The sequence below is a fragment of the Polypterus senegalus genome, chromosome 1, assembly GCF_016835505.1.
Source record: "Polypterus senegalus isolate Bchr_013 chromosome 1, ASM1683550v1, whole genome shotgun sequence".
Classification (NCBI taxonomy): domain Eukaryota; kingdom Metazoa; phylum Chordata; class Cladistia; order Polypteriformes; family Polypteridae; genus Polypterus; species Polypterus senegalus.
The window spans coordinates 128,164,456-128,188,496 of record NC_053154.1 but is presented as its reverse complement, the minus strand read 5'-3'; the positions used below and the strand labels follow the sequence as shown (position 1 = coordinate 128,188,496).

The window sequence follows — 24,041 nt, the reverse complement described above, 5'->3', positions numbered from 1 at the left end:
TAAGAGTTATAATGCTCTTTATCAGTTTGGCAAAAATGGCTATTCTGAAATCCAGGCAGAAACAATTTATAGCTTCACAGAATGATCTAAGGGGAGTAGCGGCAATGAAATCAAAAGAACTCATAGATTTTCTACTCCATAAGACAGACACGCCAAGATATTTTCATATATTAAATTTTAGCTTGTTAGCTGCCTGTCTCATAGCTCTGATAACTTGTGTTCCTCTCCTGGCCTAATTTAAAATTATGTGTGTATCCTCTGGGTGCACAGGTTTCCCCCCACATACCACATAAGAATGTATATGTTAGGTTGGCTAGGAAATATAAATATGACATGTTTGTGTGTGTGTGTGTGTGTGTGTGTGTGTGCGTGCACAGTGAGTCCTGTCTGGTGTTTGTTTCTGCCTTCAGTGGATTGCTCTGAAATAAGTGGATTATATTGGAACAAATGGTTTGCCAAATGAATGCTTGTGTGTGTATTTATTTTTTAAAAGCAAATTCCCTTTTGCCTTCAATTAACATTTAACATTAGGTTTATATTATGCTTATATTCTAATACTACTGTGAGCTAAATAATTGAAAGTAAATTGATGTAACATTGAAGGGAGTTCAGATATTGGCGTTTTTTTCCCTCAGAAATAACATTTTTATGTCTTTCTGTCTAAGCAGAAGTTTGCTCAAAACTAGATGTAACCCACTGTAGACCACTGTTTTCTCCTTTTTTTCATCATTGATACTTATTATATTTATACATTATTTAATCTGTTACAGAGGATGCAGTGTTGTACCAAAACTACAAGGAAAAAGCGCTGGAGAACGACTCTGATGAGGATTTGGAGATGAAAGAGCCCAAGTCCGAAGACAGGATCATAGTGCAATATAGGCCTCTACGTTCTACCTGGAGTCAACTCAGTGTGGTGAGTGAGTGGCCTGCCTGTGTCCTCCCTCTGTCAGGGTAGTGCTTCTTGTTGCTGAACCCTGTCTGGTCACATTTCATGGTTCAGCCCTTGTGCAGTTATCTACATTAGGTTGCCATAGTTACAGTTCTTATTTTGCGGCCTTCTTTATTATGTTTGCATGCTTCCACATGTTTCTACTGGACATTTCCAGCACATAATCGATTTGAGTGAACTCTTGGCATAGTGATTTGTATAATAAGAAAAGACTCCCAGTGACGGCTCTCCTCTTGAAGGTATAAACTACTGAAAGCATTGCTAAGCCACTGTAGCACATTTGCATATCAATACAGAAACAGTGGCTACTTAAGAGCATGCATTGAAAGCCATTTGTTCTGAATGTGAACTGATTCATTCGGGGTAATCAATCAGGGGCTATTTATCTATGCTAAAGAGTGCGTGAAACTTTTATGAATTCCTTAGTTCACATAGTCACATAGGCATGCGGGAACTTTGCTGCCATGTTGCTTGTTTTAACACCTTCACAGTTTTGTGTGTTGCTGTTTACTAGAACAACATCTTCACATCTTGGTCTGATTTGGTGTTTTGGATCACAAATTAACACCTTCCATCCCTTTTATCCTTTTTGCTAAGGTTTTGGCACTTCTCCATAGAAACTCTTAGCGTACAGTCAGTTAAAGGGTGACTTGTTTTTACATTGAGTGTTTAGACTTAACAGCAAGGCTTTTTAGCATAGGCTGCATATATTTAGTTGCCTAATCAATGCAACTATAGTAAATTGTGGTCTGAAAAGACTTTCCATTACTGCTTACATGTATAATTGCATTGTCTTAATCAGATATTTCTATTGAGGCATATTTGTCCAGGAGACTCCAGTAACCTTCCTGATGCATTTAAGAATCTGTATACCTCTGCATCATTTTAAAAGACGGGAGAAGGAATGAGTGATGAAAGAAAAACTTTCACTCAAGCTACCTGGGGAATTCATGTGCTAATCATCTAGGAATTTACAGGGGTCTGTCCTTTCACGATACCAGAGTGACCCATCCTGGATAAAGGGGTTGGTAATCAGAAAGTTGCAAATTTTTTTGTCATCTAATTAAAATATATCAATGTGTTTATGTATTTTAATTAGTATGTTGTACAATATGCTTGAATCATAGTAATACTCTTGACATATAAACATTTCAATGGTTGTGTGTTTGGTAAGCAGCAGAGCAGAACACACAGCAAAAAGGATCCAAAAATATATGCTGCTTCATATTACTCTTTTGGTTAACTGTAGATGAGACATTTGCTTTGTGCCACAGGCCTAGCTGTCCTTAAATTCACTGCTGTTTTATTGATGCCATGGAGGGCAGTGGTTGTGATGCTGGCCACACACGATTGCATGTAGTCTCAAACGGGCATATCTCAGTCTATCAATTTACAAATCATTAACCTTTTAAAATAATTAAGCCTCTTTAAAGTCTTTGTTATTGGATCAGTAGCATAAACATCAGCATACTGTAAATACTGTACATGATAGTGGCATGATTTTTTGCTTGAATTACCTAGTAATTTTCTGCCTTTATTTCTGCATATGCCACTCTGACAGATTTATGAGAATTATCCTAGATCTCAATCAACTGACAATTTGGGATTCTTATTCCAGATTTGATAATATATGCTTTGAACTTGAAGACATACTGGTAAATTCCAGCCTTTATATGTAGGCAAAGCTTGTGTCATTGTAGGCTAGTGTGTGAACTTTTCTTATAATTAAATAGACATAGAATCTGCTTCTAGTTGGGTATGAAGAATAATACTTTTTTTCTTTTTAAATGGTCATCCATCCCAACTCACAGTTCTGCCAAAACTTGACACCAGGCTCAAACAGAAAAGCCTCTGAGTGAGTTTTGGCAATTTATGTTAAACTAAGAGGTCCTTTGCAAGTCACAATAAAGTGAAGTATAATTTATTTGTATCTAATATTTTTGGCAATAAACATTCTTACATACAGCATTTAAATTATACAGTATATACTTGGTGATACTCAATGCATACATATTTATCTGTGTAATTAAATACATATATACATATTGTGGTTGGAACCAACAAATGGCATAATTATCATATGGGGGTGTCTTTTATCCATGGTTATATTATGATGTGTAGCTCTAGACCAGCTGTTCCCAAACTTTTTCGTTCATGGAACCCTTCAGAAGATATTTTGTTTCCACAGAAAACTATCTCTATCACTGATTTTTACTAAGTATTGCGAACTAACATTGCCTGAGTGTTTTGCATAACATAGCCATAGTATGTTTGGAAATAAAGAGATAACATTTTAAATATAACTACAAACCTTTATTTTGGTACTAGGAAATTTCGGACTTAATTTAGTTTTTTAATTTTTGTACTTAAAATAGTTTTGAAATTGGTCCCTATGTCTGACAGCAGATACATGAATCCGGGGTGACATCCAACTTCCTTCTAAATTTGTTTTTGGCGTAAGCTTAAGCTGAAAAGCCTGCTTCACATCGATAGGAGGACACGGGTATATACGTCTATCAGTCCTACCTAAAAGTCGTTCAGTGGCAAAAATTCAGTTATTGTTTTTAAAGTAGAGGTACATTGAATTGCAATAAGATCTTCATACTCTGGCACGGACAACATGTGAGGTTTATTTTGGTTGACAAATGGGTTTTGCACCCACTCAGTGTCCTATTTGGTGTCTGGAAAGTACTCTGACAGAGATTTCATGAAGTTAATTAAATGCTCTTAAATGTTTTTGTTCACATCAGCTTTAATTTCAAATTTGTTTTCGCTCAGAAATTGGGCCAGCAGAGGAAAGCATTCGAAGCTTTTCTCATTTACACATTCAATTCAAAACGTAAGTCTGGTTTTCAATGTTGTTATTTTGTCTTTCACGGGGAACATGGTTGTATCTTTCCATTGCAAAGATGTAGGAACTTCATTAAGTTTCTCAAATATGTTGGCGAGGTAACCATATCACATGAGACACATCTCGTTGCATAGCAGTTTGGTGTGTTTGAAAGGTCCTTGTCTAAGAAGAAAACCAGAAGCTTGTTGCACAGCTCAAAAAGCCTGGCCAGGACTTTGCATCTTGAAAGCCATCTAACTTCTGTGTGAATTAGATGTGATTGATGTAGACATCATTTCTTCACAAGCCTTCGCAAAAAGTCTTGACTGGAGTGGATGAGACTTTACATAACTGACAATTTTTACAACCTCATTAAGAATTTCCTTTAAGTCAGATGAATGGTTCTTCACCACAAGGGCATACCGATGCAAGATGCAATGACTACGGGTACAATTTGGCGCTACATTTTTTGTATTCTTGATACCGTCCCTTTCAATTTTCCCACCATCGCTGCATACATTAACACACTTATCCCAATCAAGATCATATTTATGCATGTAATAATTGATGATTTGAAAAATTTCTTCCCTGGTTGCATTAGTCTCCAAAGATGTGCATAGAAACAAATCTTCTTCAATAGATTCTTCAAATAGATACGTCACGAAAACAAGCAATATCACAAGTCTGGCAACATCTGTACTCTCCTCCAGTTGCATTGAAAACACTTTACAAATTTTCAGTCTCTTAATTAATTCACCTTCGATATAGTCTGAGATTTTATGAATACAGTTAGTAAACACAGTGTTGTTACAACATTGGACTGCCAAACCTTTTTTTCCTGCCTTTCTTTCCTCTCCAAACATGGAACTGTCTATTCTTTCACACATGGTTTGATGAAATCTTCTGTAATTGTAAGTGGCTTCCCAGCATTATCATTATTGGTCTTTACATATTTCTATAAGCAAACCACAGCAGCACGTTGGACTTCCTTGTGGTTTTTAAAAAAAACTAACATCCTTTCCCTTTAGGTGCAGGTAGTTTGTTTCCAGGTGTCGTTTCAGCTTAGCAGGTGTTCTGCACTTCTAATAGGAATAAAACTTAAAGATAGATGAGATTCATCATATTTCCTTTTTTTAGAAGATTTTAAACCTCCACTTTCGATCCTGTCACTAGTCGGTATATTCAGTTCTTGACCATTAATATGAGGGTCATCTTTCATTGCAGCTGTTCCCTAAAATGAATACAATTTTAAAACAGAGTGGTCACACTCCAGGCTGACTCAATTTGTTCACAAAAAAAAAAAATAATTCTAATATCCTTGTATTTTTACTTACCAAACTGCAATGAAGAGCATCTTCTTGTATCTCATCAGGTCCAGATAGCAGTGTCTTACTAGAGCTAGAACTAGAAGTTGCATATGCTATATTTTTGGCACCTGAAAGCCTACTTGTCTTGAACCAGTTATCCAAGGCGTATTTAAGAGAAAACCTTTTGGATGTTGCTGGAAAAGCCAAGAGCGGTCTAGCATGCATTTGAGTATCTTACTCTGAACTTCAATGCGCTTTCCCTCAAGAGATGACGCTGGGCTGTAATAAAACGACTTCTATTGGCGAGTGGGTGTTTGGAGGTAACCCATTCTCCCCCTACCTTTGCATTAGAGTTCTATGAGCCAAATGATGTGAAGCATTTCTTTGTTTGCTGCTCGGGCAACAAATAACAATCGATTACTTGGTCTTATTGGTTTTATGTGGTTTTATTTTAAAATCTGTTTTAAATTTGATTTTTGAGATTTTTTTTTTCTGGAACTCCTACGATGCTGTTATGGAACCCATGGGTTCAGTGGAACACAGTTTGGGAACTCCTGCTCTAGGCATCTTTAGATATCACATAGTGTAAAAGAACACCAGGTAAAACTAAAAGAGGGTTTGGGTCCCAAGCCTAGAAAATCCTTTTGATGGACAACTTGAATGAAAAGTGGGTAGAATCAAATGCCTAGGGCAAAACTAGTATAGCCTTCAGCTAAGATCTTTTTTCAATGTATTGTCCATTTAAGTGGAGATAAACAAGTAAATTTCAAGAAGGATTATTATATACTTTTAGGACAAATAAAACATTTATTAATGATTAATTATGGTCACAGGTATACCTCTTTATCCATCAGAATGCTTGTTAATGGCCTTCTACTCAATATCAGGTATTCACCTCCAAGCAAACACAGGACAAGGCGCTGCTTTTTTATGTCTTTTCTCTTTGTTTTAGTTTGGTGACTTTAAACATACAGTTCACACATTGTCAACCCCACTTTATTCTAATGCAGAGTTATGGGGGTTCGGAGCCAGCATAAATTCGCCAGTTAGGTTCATCTGCACATCACTCTGGGTAATATTCTTAAAGGGGTAGTCTCACTTATTACAGTTCACATTTCTTTTAAGATACTAATACACTAAAGACAGTGAGGAACATAAGGTAATAATCCCTACAAGTGCATGCTTTCCCCTCTGTCTCTATCGTATTCTATTAGTTGAACACTGCCCCTACCCTGTGCCACTGTTTCCTGCCTGCACACCCCTTTTTTACCAGCCATCAATGTAAGATTTATAATAGTGTATTGCTGGCAAGGTAGTTTAGTTCCAGCTGGGCTGCCTTCTATGTGGAACTTGAATCTTCTCTTTTCCTACCATCCTTGTACTTATTGCCACCAATTTGGACTGTGGGTGCTTGTGAAACCATACTAAAAAAATATAGATTCAATAAATAAGTTTAGATACAATTTGGGTATATGTTTATATGTGAGAAATATTATATAATATGAAAGTTTATGTGAAACCAGCATGTGACCATAATATTGGATGATATGGTGTTCTAATATGGTTTAAATCATTTTTTACATACTTCATTGAGTCAGTGCATTTTTGTACTTCTTCTGTTGCACATGTGGGCCTGTTTAGACAAGAATTTGGTATTTGTGGAATGCCTCTTCAACATGCAGGCCAATGATGTCAGCTCACAAAGCTGTACACACTTTGCATAATTGTTTGCAGTCCTGCATTGCATGTAGGAGATGATGTTTCATAGAGATGGTTCCATAGAAAAATCTTATTTTTATTTATTTTTTGAATACAAAGGTTTTCACTGTTGCTCTAAATAACATTCTCCTGCTTATCTTAAATAAAAAGTTGCTTCTCCTTTGTATTTATTCAATTATTCTGTGTAAACCTATTGAGTGTATTATTCTCGTTTATGAGAACAATTCTTCTGACACTGTTGCTGATCACCCACACACTCATCCAGTTTTCCATTGTGTGGGTGAAAGGCTGAGATTAGGGTGGGGTTCAGCAAATGATGAAATTCTTGCTGGTTTCCTCTCATTTCGAGAAGAAGTCAGTCAGCCATCCGACTAGTGAAGCAAATATTGAATGCATTGGATGGTTAGTGGCCAGTGCTGATGTGTGAAGTATTGCATTATGGTGAGCTGGTAAGGAACCTTTCTTCTTAGGTTTTAGATTAAATTGTCAATTTAAAACTGTATTTTGTCATGAATGAGGTCTCCAAATCATTTTGTGTGTCTCTTCTGTTGTATGGCTGTACTTGGGTCCAGATCCAGGTGGTTCTTTGTGTGGTGGGTGAGGCAACATGCTGTAATCAGCGCATGTTCCCAACCACCTCCTCCTCCTCCTCCTCTCCCACTAAAACTTTCAGATTGCACAGTGACAATAATGATAAAGATAAATAAATAGGCATTCAGAACCTGTCAAATCTGTTTGCACTTGTTTTGCAAATTAAAACTGAAATCCTTTAAAAACACACATTGGTTAATATTATTTCTCTTGCTATCGAAGTTATTAAATATATCTGAAAGGTAAAGCTGAGTCACTCAATACTGGTGTTAACCAGTTTGTTTCTACGAAATGCCTTGCTGTATACTGCAGTGTAACACAGTAAAACCCAAAGACATATCAAACACTAGTACTGTGCACTATGTGCCTAAAGAAATGAATCTTTTGCAATGTTCTTATTCAATGCACTTTTTTTTTTATTTCTCCTTCATCAATTAATCTCAGTTATGAATAGCTTAAATCTGGGACTTCATTTTTCTGGTCCACTAGTACTGGTGTTTTATACTGGAATGGACATACATTTAAAGTTTCTGCTAGGAGTTTTTATTTTTATCATTATAGTATAATATAATTTTTGAGTATGTATCCTAATGCATTTAGCAGTTACAATAGAGCTATAAAAACCTTCACAGACTAGTCCTACTTTGTTGAATTTTTTTCATTAATATAATCATATTTTATATGTTTCTTTTCTTTACTTGTTGGAGTTTGTGTTCTTCTCTTTGCTGTCACGACTTATGTTGCTGTCCTTTATCCCTTAGAGGAATTTCATTTATTTAGACAGAGTACAGCCTGAGTGAAGAAGAGAGGGACCAGCTGTTGTGAACATAACAGCTTAAGAAAAGCAAAAGAAGTAGTGAGATATAACACGTACATGTAGTGCTTGCTTAGTACTGCCAGTGAGTGGATTCCAGCAGAGTTTCTGGAAATATTTTAGAGGACTGATTGCTTTTATACATTCATTTTGTACTTATTTATTTGGTAGTTTCCTTACAGACTATTTCACATGCTTCAGCACTAAAATGTGCTTTTCAAGTAAATATATTTGACTTTTAACTCAAAATTGTTTTTTTTTTAACGTGGTGTCATATCAGTTGAGCACGTTTAACTTATATATTAAGATGGCTTGATTTTTAGGTACTGAATGAAATCTAGGAATTACTGGGTGGCACAATTTGACTTATAGCTCCAGCACCAGGGTTCGAATGCTGTGCGTATTGTGTCTATTTGTTTTCTCACAGTGCTCTGGTTTTATCCCATATACAAAATGCCCAATTAATCAAACTTACAGGTATTCTTGATTGTGCCTTAGTGAAGATTAATGGATGCAATGCATAAATGAACAATATATCTTTATAGTATTCTTTAATATTTTGTTAAATAGTTTCCTAGTGCTGAAAAGGACATGAAATTTTATCTAATGCATGACTGAGCTGGGCAACACAGTGATATGTTGATTTGCATTGGTACCTCCCAGATTCACTCTCCTGGGTTGGTTCAAATCCTACACCCAGTTGTTTTCTTTGTGAACTTTGCATTTTCTTTATATGTTTCTTAGGATTTTTCTACCACATCCCAAAAAACATGCATGTTAGGTTGATTGTCTATTCTAAATGAATGTGTGCATGGACGAACGTCCTGTTCAGGGTGTGTTACCTACCTTGTGCCCAGTACTGTTGAGACAGGCTGTGGCCCCCATGACCATGAACTGGATTATGAGAATGTTATGTCACATTATATAACAGATTTTTGTTGTGTTGTTACCTTTCCCAGGCATATTTTATTAATGCTATTATTTTTAATTAATGAGACATTGACATGTAAAAAATGACCCATAAATGCGTGCAAAATAATTGTGTAATTATACAGAGTCTATAATAACATGTTGCTGATTTTTTGATGTCGAACACAGACAAAGCATAATAGTAAACCTTCTATCATTTACTTGCAGTGCCTCAGTGGAGCTTTAATTATGTCACTATCCAGTATCAAATACTTTGTTTCCATATTGGTTCATATTTCTCTATTGCAGCAGATTTAAGCTGGTGATGGGTATGTTTTTTAACCTTGTCAACTCATAATTAAATCAAAAGTAATAAAGGCAAATTGCATTTTTGTCTTTATTCAAACCTGTTTCAATTTGCTCTTAAACTTCTCACGTTTTCCTTGATTTCATGATTTTAATAGGTTCTGGTGTTCTCCTAGTTGTCCACAAAATACACCCTGACATACTGTATATGTGTTCAGCCTGTACATTTTATTTAACAATGTCAACATGAAATAACTGCTTAAAATTAAGAGAACATAGTCCTTTTCTGCATGTAAAATGCAGAATGAGTTCATTTCACATTTCTGCTGCAAAGAAAGCTAATATTGCCATTTGCCAAATAATTATTGTCACTGTGCAATCAGACTTCTGTGTCTTTGATAGAGAAATACTATGCCTCTCCTCTGACACCATTTGGTCGAATTGTTTTGTTTTTTGCCTTAAAAAAGTTTCATGAGAATATGACAGGTTAAAAATAGTTCAAATTAAATTAAAAATCTCATCACTTGTCTGTTTGCTTGACTTTGTCTTATTTTTCTGATAGTCACACAGAATACTTACAATGTTTAACCCTGTGAAGTCCTTGGCATTATTCTGAAATTAGCCTCTTAGTAAGTTTAAAGCCCTGCTTTGCAGCTCCTGTCAAAAGGCACTTAATGTCTGACTCAAACACTATGTGACTTTCTTCTTAGGTCTGTGTGTGTTGCTGTGTTAGGTTACAACCTGCATCTATAAAATTCTTTTTATTTGCTGTATTTTACACCTGCATTTTGTGTATTTTTACTTCATAAATCATTAAATACTGTGGTTTTGCTGATTCTACTGTGCTGTCTATGAAGATTTACAGTTAATCTGCTTCATTTATGTTACTTGTGTTTGTGTGTGTGTGTAATTTTGTTCTGTTTGTGTGAGAATATGGGAAGACCATTACTCATAATATTTTCATGTCATCTTTCTTGGTTCAAACTGTCATAAAACATTTTTGAGTGTGATGATGGTTTGTATTATGTATTCTTGTCTGTGAAACTCTTTTTGACGTTTCAGTCTATGAAAACTGCAATGTAAAATATAGTCTGTTTGATAGACAAAGAATATTAAAATATTTTTTGAAATGTGAAGACACCTCGGTTTATTATTCCTGAAATGACACTTTAACAATGTTTTGCAGATATTCTGTTATCTGTAGTTTATATGAGCATTCATTTCTTAACTGTTAAGCAAAAAACAGTGATTGATTTTGGTTTTGCTTTTTTAGGTGAAGAAGAGTGGCATCGCTGAGAAATTAAGCCAGGAAGAAAGAAAAAGACAAGAGGTAGACAATATTGATATCCTTCTATCACTTTAATTAGTGGAATTCTCTAAATTTATACTGGACAAGTTAACTTTGTATTCTAGAGCTTAAACTACAGGATGGGATTGTAGGAGTGATATATTTTATTTAAAAATCCTGCATTATTTAACTTAAGAAAGCAATGGAAATTCTACTTCTAGCCAGACATTCATGTGTCTTGTGCCACAATACTGCTTTGTAGGGTAAGGCATACTGTTGTAGCAATACAATATCTAATTTGAACCACAGGAGATGCTGTTAGAAGCGCTGCCAAAATGATGTACTTCATAATGCTCTTCATTGGTAAAAATTATTTTTCTAAACAGTAACTTTATGGTTCTTCTTAGGGATTCTGAAGTCAATGAATGGCCATTACTACAATTAAAAAATATGACATACTTATTAAAAGCATGCACAATGCACATATTTGTATGGTATGGAATCTACTGGAACGTAGCCTTCAATTATAACTGCACTATTGCAGTCTTGTTCTATAGCTAATTTGGGATGGGCCTCCAGGTTTAAGCCATAACAAACATATCATTGCTTATTTAAAATATCTACAATTTAATGTGGGTCTGATATACTGACAAAAATACTGGCATTTGATTATTTTTCAGTTACTACACAGAAAATGTTGGTGAATAAATTTATGAAGTACATACAGTATGTTACGATTAACAATACAGTGCATCAGTGCTTAGTGCTGTTGTTTCATGGATCCAGTGCCCTAGGTTCATTGTTCATGTGTAGTTTACATGTTCATTTAATATCTACAAGGGGCTTCCTCCATATACTCTGGTTTTCTTTCAGTGTTCCCAAATTAATTCATGTTAATAAGTTAATTTAAATTGACCCGTTGAGAGTTTGGGCATGCAAATAAATGGGCATTGTGATGGATTGATAGCTTGTATGTGGCTCTTTTGTGTTTTTCTGCCAAGCATCCCAACGTGTCATGATGTACCCTGACTGACCAACAATCCCGAATTGGATTAAGTAGGTTTTTAGAATGTTATCTTATGTTATATGTTAAAATATTATCAGGTAGTCAATAATGATCACATAATTCTTTAAAAATACATGCTGAAATTACCCTTAAGCTTATAGAAATACTGTATATTCTGTAGTATCTTATTTTACCTTTAGAATTTAAATGGTAACATGTCCATAAGGTTCTTAGAAACTTGACATTTCTTAAAAAGACAGTGTGTTTATTAGTTTTTTTTTTTAATACAGTACTTTGTGTAAAAAAAAAAAATTACAAAGACAGTATAGTTTTCAGTTGATTTGTTAAGTTGTCATATGTGTCTGACAAAAGCCCCAGCCATGATTCTGTGGGAAATCAATTGATACCTGAGGTGTCAGTTGGGCTCAGGGTCCAGGGCATGTTGATCAATTATAGGATTTTGGAAGGTGGGGGAACACCAAAAGATGTGACCTAGCCATTTGCTGTTGTTTTATTGCCTTGTGTGCATATAACCTTGTAACAAAAAATAGTTTGCATTCCTTATTGACCATAGTTGGAATTTTACTTTTCTTTTAAGAATACGCATTTTACCCTTATTTCAGGCAATTTTTGAAGTTATTTCTTCGGAGTACTCCTACCTGCATAGTCTGGAGATTTTAATCCGGATGTTTAAGAACTCCAGTGACCTAAGTGATACAATGACAAAAACTGAGAATCATCACCTCTTTTCTAACATAACTGATGTTTATGAAGCAAGCAAAAAGTAAGTTTTATTTCCCTTATTTTTCAGTATTTGTATTTGTTTTTTTATACTGGTACAGAGTATGCAGGTTTACATACCTTTCTCATATCAATGAGTGAATAATTCAAAGTTTTGAATTAGGGTGTAGAATGAACTTGTTAACACTGATGTCATAAGTGAACAGTGATTGATTTAGTATTACATAGGGGCTTTTGTGTTTGCAGTCGGTGTTCTATAGATTTAACAAATCATCTGGTCAGAGCAAAGTCATAGGTTTGAGTTCATGAGTGGATTGTTTTTTTAATACAGCAATATACATGTGTTTAATTATATTGTGATATATACACATTTGTGCACGCTGCAAGGTTGTTTGGCATGCAAGCCTGCTGTTGTGTGTTAATGTCATTGATTACATGGACAAGTTTTTTTTTTAGCTGTCTAGACTAAAGAATGGCTTTTTTTAACTTGGACATTTTTGTCACTTGTGTGCCCTGGTTACAATGGAGTGTGACATGAGACTAGGGTGGTAAGCCACTGCAGGTGATAAGGGCAAATTCATTCAAGTTAAAAAGCTGTTTACAATGGGAATTGCTTTTTACAAGGACAGTGAGTTAAAAAGAGGCAAAAATGCAGTGCTCTACAACATGTCAGCTTTTCACAGTGCATTGCGTGCATGTGCCCAATAGTTAAATGGTAAGTTGGCTTTGTCTCAGATGTTGTCTCATCACTGTGGTTCAATCCCAGGTGAAAGATGAGCTGTGGAAAACACTATAGGCCTGTGACGCCAGTGTAAAGAGAGAGGGAGAGAGTATGCAATGAATGTCAAAAGTTGTTTTTTTGTCATTTAATTATTTTCCATTAAAATTATCCTTTAATTTGTCTCTTATATACTCTTGGTTATAATATCTCATTAAACAATGAAAAGGGTCTAACATGTTTTGATATGACGTCAAGAAAAGGTGAAATATTTAGTAAGGGTGTATAGATTTTTTATTTGTGTTTTGCACATTTTTACTACCCACTGTTTTAAATTAACAAGTTGACAGTGTGACCAGAATGAATAACATCTGTATAATTGACCTTGTATATCATGTACCATCATTTTAAGACTTCATGAGGGACGCAAAAGGTATGTTGCTTAAGGCAAACAGTCTGAAATTTCCTGAGATGGTTGTTAACATTTTTTGGCAAGTAAGAAACAATTAGAGAACGGATGTGTCTTGACTGGCACTGTTATCTCTGTATTTATATTCACTAATGATACTTTATTTGACCTAAATGTGGTAATAAAATTAATGCAGTTAACATTTTATGTGCTATGGGAATTGCATTCATTTGAAATATTCCTTTCAAATTTAAAGATGAAAAAACATAACCAAATTGTTTATTTTGAGTTATGCTGTTCATGTGTATGTTATTTAGAAAACCACTTACAGCAGGAAGAAACCTTAGTGAGATGCAGTAGTCAAAACATATATCCAGTTTCTCTTTTTGTCCATCCTATGTATTTCTTGTTCTTGCCATTCTATTCCATATTTTATGGCCCATTTATACCAGTTGTTGGGCTTTCTTTGTGCAGAACAAGGTGAATACTTCTCTCTTGACTATCTCTTTTAATATTTTTCAAGATTTTTTTATCATGTTATAGGGACTCATTCATAATGACAATTAAACGACTGGTATTCTCTTATTCTTCACTTAACAACATTAGTGTTAAGGAATGGTTAGAACTTCAGGGTAACTAATAAGATAACCAGCAAGGCAGTATTTTGTAGAGTAAGTGGGTCTGCATTTTTATGTGTCTAAAACATCTGTGATATTTGTACATGTGTAATTTTTGCCTTGGGCATTAAAGCAAAAAGAGACATATAAAAACTGCCAAATGTAAAATATTAACTATTGATAAATGAGCCACTCTCTCCTTTGCAATGAAAAATCTTGACTCTGTTGGCTTTAGGCAGAGACTTTTATATCTGTAATAGACGCATGAAATTGAGAATGCATGATGCATGGAAAGATACAGTTTCAGAGTGGGTTTTATCTAGTTTTTTTAGCATAGTCTTTTTTAAACACTTACTCGGAGCCAGGAAGCCCACTGCTGAGGAGTTTAGTGGAAAATCCCATGGATAGAGAGACATTTTATTATATGATGCGTTTCAAATTTCAGTATGAGTTTTATTATCATAAAGTGTATTTGTCAGCTAAAAACTCAGATGGTAATTTTATACTCTCAAGCCAATTGTCCTTTTGTACTGCATCTTTTTAAAAAAGTGATTCCTGGAAGAAGCTTCCTGACCCTCACATCCTGTCATAAATGGCTAATAATGAAGCATTTTACTCTTTTTCTTATTATGCCATTTTAAAGCTTCCTGTAGTGAACATAATTTAATGTGTTTATAGTATTACACAGGATGGTTCATTGTTGACATCCAAAAACTTGAGAAAAGGAACCAGTTTTTATCCTCAGTAAACATTTTGTAGAACCTAGGTTTTTGTAGGAGTTTCAGTACATGTTCTTGTTGCCCACGCAGACTAAAATCTATAATGGCCAAACCAAAAATTTTAAATTTGTATGAAGTCTCTTTATTTGTGGAAAATGGCGACCCATTTTTGTTTTCTTTCAAAAGTGTTGTTTAGCAGTTCAGGGTGAATGACCATTCAATATCTTTCTTTTTAATGTTTGTGTCTCCCTAGTCATTATGAGAATAGCTACAAACATTCTGGCAATTAGTGACTTATTTTGACTGATTAGGGGATTCAAATGTTCAACACCTGGGAGAGGTGTAGGGCAGACCGCAAACAATGAGTGAAGCCTGAGGCGTAGAATGCATAAGTTTAAGGGCTTTAATTTAGAACTCCTCATACTAAGGGTGGGTTATCAATCCAGGTATCCTCACAAATCACAGAACATTAACTTGTTATTTTTAAAAATAAATGGGCTAATTTTGTAGCTGTAAAAATAAATGTTGATATTATGAACATGATGCACCCCCTTGATAAGCCTTTGATGAAGGGTGTGCCATACTACCTTATAACATGGACGTGCTTAGAGCATGCCTTTTGGTGGCAGTTTGCTTCAGCATATGTATATTAATTTTATAAACTGGTCTTGCATAAAAGCGTCAAGGAAATACTTTTTGATTTATGGAAGCTGTATGACATCTATCTTTACCTGTAGTTTGTATTCTTGTTTAACTTGTGTTGTATTAGTAAACGGAGGGGTACATAGGCCAAGAAAAACATCTACAGTAGGAGGGTAGTATAGGACATACACAATAGCAGTGTTCAGAAACATTATAAAGGTGATTTAAAGTTGATTCATTCAATGCAAAAAAGTGGTAAAAATCTTGGCAGCAAAGCCTAAATGTACTACTGACTTATTATACAGTGAGTTTGAATAAACAAGTTGAGGTCATTTCTGTTCCATCATATCTCTTTGTAAATTTTGTTTGTGTTTTTCATATTTCAAAAAAGCAGTAAACACCGATTGTTGAGTTGTGCTGCAAAGTGAATGCCAATATGCAAATTGGCAACAGTGTAGGCTTTTTCTAAAGCAGAAGGCTGTTCATTTCACATTTATTGTCACATGTGGTGTACACAGTAAAATGAACTGCATGCTTAACCAAGTACAGTTAGGTCCATAAATATTTGGACAGAGACAACTTTTTTCTAATTTTGGTTCTGTACATTACCACAATGAATTTTAAATGAAACAACTCAGATGCAGTTGAAGTGCAGACTTTCAGCTTTAATTCAGTGGGTTGAACAAAAAGATTGCATAAAAATGTGAGGCAACTAAAGCATTTTTAACACAATCTCTTTATTTCAGGGGCTCAAAAGTAATTGGACAATTGACTCAAAGGCTATTTCATGGGCAGGTGTGGGCAAGTCTGTCGTTATGTCATTATCAATTAAGCAGATAAAAGGCCTGGAGTTGATTTGAGGTATGGTGCTTGCATGTGGAAGATTTTGCTGTGAACAGACAACATGCGGTCAAAGGAGCTCTCCATGCAGGTGAAAGAAGCCATCCTTAAGCTGCAAAAACAGAAAAAACCCATCCGAGAAATTGCTACAATATTATGAGTGGCAAAATCTACAGTTTGGTACATCCTGAGAAAGAAAGCAAGCACTGGTAAACTCAGCAACTCAAAAATACCTGGACGTCCATGGAAGACAACAGTGGTGGATGATTGTAAAATCATTTCCATGGTGAAAAGAAACCCCTTCACAACAGCCAACCAAGTGAACAACACTCTCCAGGGGGTAAGCATATTGATATCTAAGTCTACCATAAAGAGAAGACTGCATGAAAGTAAATACAGAGGGTGCACTGCAAGGTGCAAGTCACTCATAAGCCTCAAAAATAGAAAGGCTAGATTGGACTTTGCTAAAGAACATCTAAAAAAGCCAGCACAGTTCTGGAAAAACATTCTTTGGACAGATGAAACCAAAATCAACCTCTACCAGAATGATGGCAAGAAAAAAGTATGGAGAAGGCGTAGAACAGCTCATTATCCAAAGCATACCACATCATCTGTAAAACACGGTGGAGGCAGTGTGATGGCTTGGGCGTGCATGGCTGCCAGTGGCACTGGGACACTAGTGTTTATTGATGATGTGACACAGGACAGAAGCAGTCGAATGAATTCTGAGGTGTTCAGAGACATACTGTCTGCTCAAATCCAGCTAAATGCTTCAAATTGGTTGGGCGGCGTTTCATGATACAAATGGACAATGACCCAAAACATACAGCCAAAGCAACCCAGGAGTTTATTAAAAAGCAAAGAAGTGGAAAATTCTTTAATGGTCAAGTCAGTCACCTGTTCTTAACCCAATTGAAAATGCATTTCACTTGTTGAAGACTAAACTTCGGACAGAAAGGCCCACAAACAAACAGCAACTGAAAGCTGCTGCAGTAAAGGCCTGGCAGAGCATTAAAAAGGGGGAAACCCAGCATCTGGTGATGTCCATGAGTTCAAGACTTCAGGCTGTCATTGCCAGCAAAGGGTTTTCAACCAGGTATTAGAAATGAACATTTTATTTCCAGTTAATTTAATTTGTCCAATTAGTTTTGAGCCCCTGAAATGAAGGGATTGTGTTAAAATGCTTTAGTTGCCTCACATTTTTATGCAATCTTTTTGTTCAACCCACTGAATTAAAGCTGAAAGTCTGCACTTCAGCTGCATCTGAGTTGTTTCTTTTGAAATTCATTGTGGTAATGTACAGAACAAAAATTAGAAAAAAGTTGTCTCTGTCCAAATATTTATGGACCTAACTGTAGATGGTGGTGGGCCAAATGTCCATGCATAGATGATGTTAAATGATTGTTAGTGGTTGGCAGCACTTTATAAGCCACTTTTGGGCTCATACATTTCTCAGAATATGGTACAGATGAAAATTAAGGTGGCAAAAGTATCTTTTGTAAGTGCAGTTTGGCTAAATACTACCCACCATGAGACAAAAAGATGTAGTTGTGCACTGCATTTCACAGGGAGTGTTTGTGAATGTGGATGTCAGGAGGTACAGGAACACAGCGCTGTAGAGGTGGCTGTCATCTTGTTCATGAGCGGAAGGTGATAAGAACTTTGTTAGGATGTGGAAATGTCAGACTTAGTGAGCAATGAAGAGGAGCAGCTGGCCTGTGTAACATAGGTCGCCATCAACACCTGTCCTATGTGTTTCTTCTCCTGTCAGTTATTTTGCTTTAAAGGGAGTTGGACTAAGTGGTACACCTCTCATGAAAGTCAACACTCTTGGGCACGTCTATTGTTGAGGTTGTTTTAGTGTCAGAGCAGTAGTGTGATCATTCAGCCATAGTTGATCAGTCAGTCAACCATGGCCTTTGTGGCAAGTTATGCACCGGTGGCCTTTCAAATTCTGCTGAAGACTTAATTTGTGGCCCACAACTTAATTTCATGAGTTGTGTTGATGTCAGACCAGCAGTGTGATCGTTCAGCCATACTTGTGTCAAGGTGCATGGTGCTGGGCTTTCCTGGCATGTTTCCCCATTCTGTTTACATTCAGCCATGTATTTCCTATGTGGAAATGTACAGTGCTGCATCTTCATTAGATGAGGAATCAAAGCCAAATTTCAAGGTCACTGCGAACTGTGCACCAAAATAATGGATTGCATTGTGTGTGTCATGGCTTGGCAAAGCATAATAATCCTCTGATAAATAGATATTGCAAATAAGCACAATACCATTTTCCATACATACGTGTAAAGATATGTATGGGTGACACTTCCTATGAAATCAGTGGACGGATTGGGAGAGCACAGGAAGTCATGAGGTCGCTGGAAAGGGGAGTGTGGCACTCTTGATACCTCTCCAAAAAGATGAAGGTCCAAGTCTTTAGAGTCCTGGTGCTTCCTGTCTTGCTATATGGTTGTGAGACATGGACGCTGTCCAGTAACGTGAGACGAAGACTGGAGTCCTTTGGTACTGGGTCTTTTCAGAGAATCCTTGGGTACCGCTGCTCTGACTTTTTGTCGAACAAGAGGTTGCTCATGGAGTCCCGAATGAGGAACATTGCCAGCATTGTCAGGGAGGGTCAGGTACAGCACTATGGCCATGTGGCACAACTCCCAGAGGGAGATTTGGCTTGCAGTATCCACATTGCTGAAGACCCAATTGGCTGGACCAGGTCAAGGTGATGGCCACATAACACCTGGCTGCAGTAGATAGATGGTCATTTCCGGAGGGTGGGACTGGACCACGTGCTATCCATTATCCAGAGCTGTTTCATCGTGTGGTGTGGTGGGTTCAGCATGCTCCCCAACATGACCTGACCTAATGGGTAAAGAATGAGTCCATTGGTATATTTTCTTTGTTTTTTTTCTTTTAAAATATGTACAAGGATGCAAAAATGTGCTGTTTTCATTGACATTCATGCACAGTTTCATACTGTTTGTGCATGTAAAGTATGTGCAAGTGTATAACACTAAAGGTGTGTGAATATTTATATATATGTTGTAGTATATGCTGTGTGTAAGTGTGTGTATGTATATGTGTGTATATATATATATATATATATATATATATATATATATAGTGGCAGTAGGGGGCAGTAGTGCACCCTTGAACCCTCAGGTACAACTCCGGAGACCAGGTAACAGTCCAAGACTCTTTATTATTTTCCAGTGCACCAAGCACCTTCCACACTACTCACAAATCTCTACAAATAAACACAATAACCTCTCCTCCTCGCCCAGACACTTTGCTCCTCTCCCACCCAGCACAGCTCAGTGTCTCGACTGAGGCACCGTCCTTTTATAGCCCCTGACCCGGAGGTGTTCCTGTCCCAGCAGTCCACAGTTCCTTATTCCTTCCGGGTCAGGGCAATCAGTCTTTTACTTCACCCCGGGAGCACGCCATTCCTTCCCGTCACGTGACTGTGACATACTCCCGGGTCATAGGGCACAACAGATCCCACAAGTCCCCCCACAGCGACTCCTGGTGGTCCCCAAGGTATCCAGCAGGGCTGTGTATAAACACTACAGAGTCCATAAGGCCCTGCTGGACCTCGGGCACGATCCTGCTGTCGGAGAGCTCCTCCTGTCGGCCTGGGGGTGCGGACCGGCCTGGGAAGCCGGCAGTCTTCCACAATATATATACATACATATATATATATAGCTAGAATATATATATGTGTGTATATACATTGTGACAGATAGCGGGAGCTATCGCTCCCTTGAACCCCTGTCCATGACTCCAGACACCAGGTAAAAGTCCAACAGTTGACTTTATTTAAATGCCACAGTGCACAAAGCACCCTTTCCTCCACTATCCTCATACACAATCACTAACCAATACAATAAATCAATCCTCCACTCCCAGACGCGATGCCACCCTTCCACCCAGCTCAGCTCAGCTCTCCGTCTGGGAGCTCCCACAGTCCTTTTATATATCCTGACCCGGAAGTGTTCCCAATCCCCAGTCCATGTGATCCTGTATCACGTCTGGGTCAAGTAAAATGTTCTTTTCTTCACCCCGGAAGCACGACATTCCCCTTGTCCATGTGTGCTTCCGGGGCGTAGGGAAAATATCCGTTGTTCCTCCCTGCAGCGTCTCCTAGTGGCCCCCACGGTATCCAGCAGGGCTGCGTATAAAAACTACAATGTCCATGATGCCCTGCTAGTCTTCGGGGGACCTCCATACTGCAGGGAGGGGTATTGGCCGGGATAAACAGCCGGCCATACACCACAACATACAGTAAATATGTGCAAGAGAGAAAGGTGGGGGGTCCACCTTTAAATGCCAACTTAATCCAGAAAAATTAAAAAAAAAACCTGCAGGATGTAACAAAAATAATACATTTAAACCCCCAAAAATGTAAGTAGTGATGATCAAAGGGAGGACAAAATATGAGAGTTATGCAAACAACAGAACAACACTGTCTGTTGACCCATTAGGCTTTGCTTTACAAATTCTTGTCACTGCGTGCCTAGTGTACAGCATCTGCTAGTTACCAGTCTTAATATTAAATCAGTTTCCAAGGTGCTTCTCTTTCTCTCTTTCTCTCTCTCTCTCTTTGTGACAACAATATATCCCTGTCAGTCAAACCTTTGCTGTACCCCTGCTTTCACTGTGGCTCCACAAGCTCAATGTGGCTCTGGCAGGGAGCGAGGGGCCTTTAATAATGAACCATGGCCTGTATCTCGGGCAGAGTATTGAAGTTGACAACCTGGTATTTGATTACCTTATTGTTTTTTGCTCCCACCTTTTCTAATGAACATCAGAATCCCATATATTTCCTTTTGGATTCCTCTTCTGCAATTTTTAAAGTGGGGAAAACCAGCTGTTTTTTTTTTTAGTAATCTTTGTCTCTCAGTGGTATCCCAGAGAATCATTTTCCAGAGGATTTGTTATATTTCCAGGATATACCAATTGTTGTTTGTTTATATAAAGTTTCTTTCATGTATACCTATTGCTGACATTTTCAACTACTCTTTGCCACCTTACTGTTCTTTAGGCAAAGCTCCTGCTGCAGCATTTGATTCTAAAACATTGATTCCATTATTTTATTGTCATTCAGCTGTAGAGTTGCTGTGGAACTGTCACCCTGCATGAACTGACTTCAGCCAAATTGCAGATGTCAGACAAATGGCTTCACATTTTCCTGTAGAATATTCTAGGTAAAAGTTGCTTTCATGTGAGCTGCACAGGTCCTGTGGCTGCAAACCAACTCAGATACCTTTCAACCAGTGTGCTAAAATAGTTATTATGTAGTTATGGTGATAACCCATGCTTCATATTTTTTTGCTAGTGAATAGACAAATCCAGTTTGGTTGAGAAGAAATTGTTCAAGAGGTTTTGTGGTTAATTTAGATTAAACATTGCAAAATTAAGCTATGTTACTATGTTTGTTCTGGAGGAGAAATGGCTGTCTTCTTATTACCCTTCCATAAAACTTTTATTTATTTACTTTCTTCTGATGAGTCGTATACTGTAGTATTTACTATACTGTCAGAGCCCTATTAATACATTTATACAGATTTTGCATTCTCTGTAAATTCCCTGTGCATCATATGTTCTCATCTTTTGGAGAATTTGCTGGGCTATATGGTCATGGGAAGATAAGCAACTGTCTTTGGTGTTTTCCTTTTGTTAATAATGCAGCTCATTGTGTGTTATGTGTTTTGGATTGTTTGCATATGACTATATCACAGTTTTCAAACAGATAAGCAGTGACAGTAGCTTCTGTGACATTATTGCAGATGTTGTTTGTGTTTGGCATAGCGGTATCTGAAGGCTCCAGACCAAACTTCCAAAGATTTTCATATGAAGTGGTATCAACCCCCTTTATATGTTGCTTTGTTTTTATTTGTTAATTTATTTTTTACATTTGACAGATAAAGATCTATGTTTTGTTTGCCACCCAAGGCTAGATTTAGGAATAAGTGAGCACTAGATGATTTTTAGTTATGCCATATCAAACTTCCCATATTTTTGCATATCTGTCCAGTAAATAATCTAACCATGCCCCAAGTCATCTCTGACATTTCCCTTGCATATAAAAATATTTTACCAGTCACACCTGTGGTGTCCTACTATATCCACTTTTTCAGGTTCTAACCACTACATCCCAGGTCTTACAGACCACTAGATATATACAGGAAAAAGTATCTTTTTATGATTTCCAAGGAAATGAAATATCCACGTAGTATAGGCCTATGAGCCAAATAAAAGGCAAAATGCTGTGAAATTACTGTGATCCAAACTTGAAGTAATATAAGAAGACATGAGGAAAAAATAGATGTAAACAAGTCATACTGTCCAGTCATCGATCTCTGTTAAAATAATTTTGACAAAATACCAAGTCAAGATTTTAGGCTGTCTAAACTTTTCCCAGCATTTTGTTAGTGTCACTGCTGCATCTCAGTATGCAGAAGAAAGACTGGCACTTACCAGTATGGTATACTGTTGTTTTGTCTTTTGCTTTTAACATATAGCACCTAAATTATGGAATTATGGTTATATCTTGCCACCTTAAAAGTAAAATGGATCAGCTTAAACTACTGATCAACATTTATTATTGCCTTTATATCAGAAATTCCTGTAACACTGTCTGAAATTGAGCATCTGCCAATAGAAAGATGGATGTAGAACTGATAAATCTGTTCTCTCACTCTTATGTTTTGCTAATAGTGTAGGGTGGACTATTTACTGCAAGAGGATATAACACAATGTTATTTTTGTCTCTTTATTAAGTAGAAGTGACTTGATGAGTAGAACCTGGTAGCTGATCACTTCATTGAACACCAGACTAACTGTACCAAACACTGGGCTTTATTGCCAAGTGGTGAGTAGTGGTGCCAACAAAAGTTGGATAAATAAATTAGGGAAAACATATTTACGATTTGAATAAAATTGCCTCAGTTTATTATGAAACCGTCAGTGCAGTGGTGAATTTTTATTGTAAGATGTCTTGAGAGCTTTAGTATATGCAAGAGCCCAACTTATTGGCACTGTGACAGTCAGCAACATTCCAGCTGCTCATTCAGAGCTCATCACAAATAGCTGTTGTGAAGCACCAAAGAAAAAAAAAAAACAGTCTGACCCTCTCTTTCTCTGTTGCATTTCCCCCTGGCTGTATAGCATTATTGTTTAGCTGAAAAGAGAGTGCACTGGTACAAACCATAAAATGAGACATGACCTTAAAGGACAGCAGAAACTGTGTAATAGGAGCCAGATTTCAGTTTTGAAGTGTTTTTTTGTTAATTCACTTTCCCCTTTCAGAAATTGGCTTTGCTGTAATCCTAGTATCATGGCAGAACCTCACCCTATTTTACTGGAAAAGACTTCGGCAGATTCTGATATATAAATGGCAGGATAAATACAAAAAAAATGTATAGATATAGTTAAAGACACTTTAACTTAAGAATGTATTTGTATACCTGTGACAAGCATTTGTTAATTGCTAATTGAAGAATATTGAGCCGCTCACAATGACAGGTGCAATGTTAGAAAAATGCATACATAAAGCATTTTTATTCACTATAAATAGTCATTTTTAAATTGCCACTCAATCCCATGCAAAATACGCATTGAATAA

General features: G+C 36.8%; 1 protein-coding gene across 1 annotated transcript in view; it reads left to right on the top strand.

Annotated features, from left to right (window-relative positions):
* LOC120531789 (rho guanine nucleotide exchange factor 26-like) overlaps window positions 1–24,041 on the top strand; it is a 116,988-nt gene that overhangs the window by 17,407 nt on the left and 75,540 nt on the right. Inside the window, exons 4-6 of the mRNA XM_039757533.1 lie at window positions 771–916; window positions 10,702–10,758; window positions 12,346–12,506. Coding sequence (XP_039613467.1) covers window positions 771–916; window positions 10,702–10,758; window positions 12,346–12,506 — 364 coding nt within the window. The remainder of the gene's footprint in view (window positions 1–770; window positions 917–10,701; window positions 10,759–12,345; window positions 12,507–24,041) is intronic.